At 36.3% G+C, this 5349-nt stretch overlaps 1 protein-coding gene across 2 annotated transcripts; it reads left to right on the forward strand.

The window, feature by feature from the left end:
• The first annotated feature begins 797 nt into the window (after positions 1-797).
• On the forward strand, positions 798-4786 carry cstpp1 (centriolar satellite-associated tubulin polyglutamylase complex regulator 1). 2 transcript variants are annotated; one of them, XM_077210507.1, is made up of 9 exons: positions 798-974; positions 1149-1251; positions 1385-1515; positions 1620-1704; positions 1801-1883; positions 2328-2523; positions 3933-4042; positions 4159-4249; positions 4414-4786. In XM_077210507.1, exons 1-8 carry the CDS (start codon positions 926-928, stop codon positions 4224-4226), a joined length of 825 nt encoding a protein of 274 aa, XP_077066622.1. In that variant the 5' UTR covers positions 798-925; the 3' UTR covers positions 4227-4249; positions 4414-4786. The 2 variants fall into 2 exon arrangements, with proteins under 2 accessions (XP_077066622.1, XP_077066621.1); XM_077210506.1 differs by having other exon boundaries at positions 4159-4222.
• The last annotated feature ends 563 nt before the right edge of the window (positions 4787-5349 follow it).

Below are 5349 nucleotides of genomic sequence, written 5' to 3' on the forward strand. Positions count from 1 at the left end.
TTTTGGAACCAAACTTTGGGACACTGACAAACAAAATAAAAAGCAAATTATATATATTTAAAAACAACTTTTATATATATATAAATATGTGTGTGTGTGTGTGTGTGTGTGTGTGTGTGTGTGTGTGTGTGTGTGTGTGTGTGTGCAATTGTTAACAGTTTTGCAATATACAACATTACATATCTATTATAAATAAAATCTAGGTATTTTATGACAAAATACTTACATTTGAGTAGGTATTGTGTATATATCTTCCTAGTTTGTGGCAGATCTAAATAGTAAAATGTCTATCAGGATCCTTAATTCTTATATGGATTTCAGTGCTTTTGGAATCGATATTTGGGCGAACTGTGACAGCACAAAATACAGATCCTCATCCTCTTGGTTTAGTATTTAAATGGAAAGCCATATGGGCGCAGTAAACAGCTGTGCTGCGCATGCGCATGTTTCCATAGCCGCGGCTGCATCAACAAAAACCGACGAAACACAGGCGAGCATTTTTCAAAAACGAGGGCAAGACTCCACCCAGCGCTCACTTCCGTGTTGTGTCATGTGCTGCTCAACCGCGTCATCTATTGGTTGTTTTATATCCCTGGATGAATTCGAGCCAAGATATTGTGGTAATGACTCAAATTCTAAATAAATATTCCTGGAAAACACACAAATATCGAATTCCAGTGATCCTTTATTTTTACAATAAGATAATAAAGTATATTCAAATAGAGTAATATAAAGGTTTACCTTTAATTTTAGCACTGAGTCCTAAGAAACTGTACGCATGAATCCTTACTTAGCTGACTGCTGTAGTCAGTGTCGTCAGTGCAGAGTGGGCACACTGACCGCTAAAGCATCTTTAAGGACATTCTGAATGGGCTACCAGGAGAGTCATGAACCGCATCTGCATCCCATCAAACCATAAAAAATAATGAAAATGAATACGGATCGTTTCAGCCTCACTGTTGACGAGTATTTAGGTAGGCTATGTTACGGTTATCCCTTGTGTAGTTGTTTTGTTGGTGCGCAGAATGATAATCTGCAGTCCGTCGGTTCAAAGATGCCTGCTTGCAGAATGATTGACAGTTGCATTAAAAAGTATTAACACAGACACACTACTGTCATGACTTTGCCTTTTCTTTTTTACTTTCCAGCTGAAACGAATGTCCTCTTCTATCTCAATGATGCAGTCACACAGCTACTTGAACATAAAGAGGAATACACTCAATTTGGTGTGGTCCGATATTTTGCAGAATAGTAAGTTATTATAACTTATATATATTATTTGAGGACACATTATCATGGTACTCCATGATACCAAAGCTATACAGATACTACGCTGATAGATACATGTCCCAAAGTATAACATAATTGAATAATAATTTTGCAGTTTTACTAGTGTGAAGAATGGGAATCATGTGCTCTTCAGGGAATTCAGTTACATCAAAGCAACACCTCATAACAGAGAGTCTTTCATCCATATCTTCTGGAAATGCTTCCGACAGATTGGAAAGAATGGGGGTAAGCAGAGGCAAATACAGCATTTGTCATGCCACTACACTTTACTTCAGTTGTTTGCATTGTTGTGTGGTACATCAAACAAATACAGCAGTTTCTTTTTGCAGATCTGTTGGCAATGGCAGAATACAGTTCACTTTTACAGCTGTTATGCCCTGACTTTCCCACTGAGATGGTACAAAACACAGCCAGGTAATTTCATGTTTGCTGATTGATGATTCTTTGACGTTTCCCTCATTTCACATAGTTATTTAACTGAATAACTTTAATTTTTTCTTTCTATCGCAGGATTGTCCTGATAGACGATGCCACTGACTGTCTGTCATTCTCCGATTTTATTTATTCATTCCAAATCCAGTTCTTTTATGAAGGTATTTAACTAATAATATAATATATAAACTAGACTATAATATAATATACTATAATATTAAGCTGCACTTTGCTTATGACGTCTGTATGTCTGTACATCACATAACCTACTTTATGGTAAACATATAAAGTGAATTCAAAATGTTTAATTGTAACCACTTATAGTAATTAAAAAACATACAATTTTCCTTATACATTCATATAAAATTAAAAGTAAAATCTTGATGTTAAGAAATTAGATTCAGGTGTTATTTCTTAACCACCCAATCGCAAAAGCACTGGTGATATTTAAAGGTCTTGCTAGCACAAAAGCTGCATTTGACCTTGAGATTTTAACAGCAGTGTAACAAAAGGCCAGTGACATCATCACCATGTGTGAGCGTTTCTATGGTTACTCGAGGCTCCGCCTTTCATCAGAATGATCTAATCTTCATCCACTTTCACAGAGTTTGTAGAGAGTGTGTCTGTGATTTACCAAGACCTGTTGTCAGGGAAGAACCCAAATACCGTCATAGTCCCGACCTCCACCTCTGTGGAACAGCTGTCCAGCGCAACCAACGAGGAGCCGGACGCTCAAGAAGGCGTAGACTCCTCCATCTTTTGTGAATGTATAGAGGGACTTTGTGAGAGGTTCAAACAAAAGTATGACATTCATTCATTATTTATATACTATTATAGTATTTATTAATATTTTGAATTAGCTTTTATATTTATATTTTCAGTTTTCATTTTGATTTAAGTTCAAGTAATTTTGCTATGTGGTTTTGACATTTTTTTATATATATATATATGTTCTTGGCTTTTATTATTTTTAATTTATTTTTTGTTTCCATTGTTTCAACTTAAAATCATTTATATAAATTAGTTTCCAAGGCAACGTTTTTATTTAATATTTATATTGTATTGCAATTTTATTTCAATGACAGATTTTCTTTTAAAAATATTTTTAGTTAGCAATCACAACAATAGCTCCATTTAATTCTGCAGAATTACACCAATTTGTTTCTCAGTAAGTATAGGAAATGTGTGCAGATTTATTGTTGACCTATATTTAACTCATAAGTAACAAATGAATAAGAAAAAAATAATTTAATTTACTAATTCATTTTATTATGTTGTTGCATCTATATTTCAATAAAATGAGAAAATAATATTAGGCTTATATACTAAGTTTTACTCTACAATGGAACCTACAATAACCTTCCTCACTAGTTTTTGGGAAAGTTACTTTTAAAAGTAATGCATTACAAATTGTATAATATTGCGTTACTCCTTTAAAAAGTAACTAATTAAGTTACTTAGTTACATTTTATGTAAAGTAATGTGTTACGTTACTTTAGCGTTACTTTTTTTAATGACAAAACAATCCCAATGTTCTATTTTTGGCAACTGTAAAGGCCCTTTCAAAATGTAAATTCATACCTGTACAGTACAGGGCGCAGCTCAAACAAACCTTTCAGCTGTGCTGCCATTCTGGATTGCAGATGAAAAGGACCCAGGAGAAGAAAGTTTATTAAAGGTGCTCTAAGCGATGTTGGGTGATGTCACTTCTTGTTGTCGTTCGAAGTATTGTCAAACAAAATGGAGGTTAGCTAGACCCTCCCTCCTCCTTATCCGCGCACTAACCCCCCAAACCCTTCTTGCCGGTATTGGCTGGAACAGTTTGTTATGTTTCCTGGTGCGGGTTAGCCCAGTTTGTTTTTGTTGCCGTTTTTGGAGCCTGGGGTGTCTGCAGAGACCGCGTTTTTTTACAGTGTGTTCAGGGAACAGTCAGCTAGCGGATAGTGAGGAGATGTTTGTTGTATGTGACAAAAAATGTTTTGGCCTAAAAAACGCTTAGAGCACCTTTAACACTCTTTACTTCAGTAATAATAATCATAAAAAAGAAACACAAATGTGATGTTTAACTGAAGTAATTTGTGCTTATTAGTATGGTTGATTAGTTCATCTACTTTCAAGTTACTTAAAGTAATCTGATTACGTAATTTGCGTTACTTATAATGTGTTACCCACTAACTCTAGAACATGATATTGATCTCATCTTTTCCCAGGTTTCCCTCCATTGTTGCCATTAAGGAGATATTAGAGAGCAGTCAGCGAGTGTCTTTCTATAGCTTCCTGATGGCCTTGGCCAAACATGAGGGAGTAAACCAAGACATCAGTGAGTATTTGCTAATATAAAATGCTTACTTGTATTTCTGAATACATGTAACTTTTGTTCTTATGATAGTTAGACATGTGAACTGAAGGCTTTATCTTCTGTCATATAATTATCAGGTGCTCTTCCCAATAAATCGGACCTGCTGATTGATCCAGAGATGGACCAGGAGCTGGAGAGACTGTGAGAGAGACGGACTTGCTTAAAAGAGTATATTACAGTCACTTGCTGTTTAAATAAAAACGTCTTGTATTAAAAGACGGAGAGCGTACTAACAATCTTTTTATATTTAACACATTTTATTGAAAGCTAATATGCTAGAGGGTAGATTTGAGATGTAATACATTTGCATTATGTTTCTGTGAATCTTCCAGCATAGCTCAAGTTGCCATCAGTCCGACGTCCAACAACAGCAGCAGCAGCGCTGCGGGACAGAAGGAGACGTCCAAGAAGGCCTCGCCACGCAAGTCCCTGCACCAACGCAAGAGGATCGAAATGGAGAGCGACGGTTCCACGGAGGAGACAGACTCCTCTGAGAATTAACACGCACATAGCTGCTTGCTAGCATCTTTATGATTTTTTAGACAGCAGTTATGCTGGTTCACTGATTTGATTAGACAAGTGGCGTTCCAACAGTGTTGGTGCATCTCTCTGCCCGTCTGCGCTCACTCTTCCATTTCTATCGGCTACACTGTAACCCACTTACTTTCATTGCTGAAACCATAAAATAAACAAATTAGCCATCCATATTGTGTCTGAAATGTCAATTACTTAATATTAACTTCTTGTTATATAACTGTTGTACAAAGGAAATCGTAGTACAGTAATTGATCTGAAATATATGGACATATATATATATATATATTAGTTAGAAATAGTTTTAGCATGTTATTGAATATAGTAATGTTATGTATTTGGTCTTGGCAGACTACATCAAACACTGCTGCTGCTATTGATTATTGATGTTGTTGCTGCAGAGCAAGTATGGACTTGAGCATGTAAGATATGCTCCTGCTGCATAAATAGACATACATAAATCCCGTAGCAGATCTAGGCAGGTGGAGCTGGGGGAGGTAGAGGGTTTCAGAGGAACTCTGATAGCACACTGCAGGACTAGCTTACAGCACTGAACAACACTGAACCAGACTATTCAAATGTTGAGGAAGCAATCTCATTGGCTGCAGGACAAGCAAAGGCCAATCAGTGTGTGCCATGCGGTAATGATGTGATTGCATTTAAACCTATCAGCCTGCGCCCTCTAGAGTTTCATGACTGATATACTTTTAGCAATAACACACCGGGACAATCCA

Source organism: Siphateles boraxobius, unplaced genomic scaffold (genome assembly GCF_051911475.1).
Source record: "Siphateles boraxobius isolate OS27281-9 unplaced genomic scaffold, OSU_SipBor_1 65, whole genome shotgun sequence".
In the NCBI taxonomy this organism is placed as follows: domain Eukaryota; kingdom Metazoa; phylum Chordata; class Actinopteri; order Cypriniformes; family Leuciscidae; genus Siphateles; species Siphateles boraxobius.

Excerpts from the sequence above, each read along its gene's own strand:
- cstpp1 (XM_077210506.1), top strand. The coding sequence starts at position 926 with ATGAAAATGAATACGGATCGTTTCAGCCTCACTGTTGACGAGTATTTA. Across the intron at positions 975-1,148 it reads CACTGTTGACGAGTATTTAG|CTGAAACGAATGTCCTCTTC; the intron begins GTAGGCTATGTT and ends TTTACTTTCCAG. Across the intron at positions 2,524-3,932 it reads TGTGAGAGGTTCAAACAAAA|GTTTCCCTCCATTGTTGCCA; the intron begins GTATGACATTCA and ends ATCTTTTCCCAG.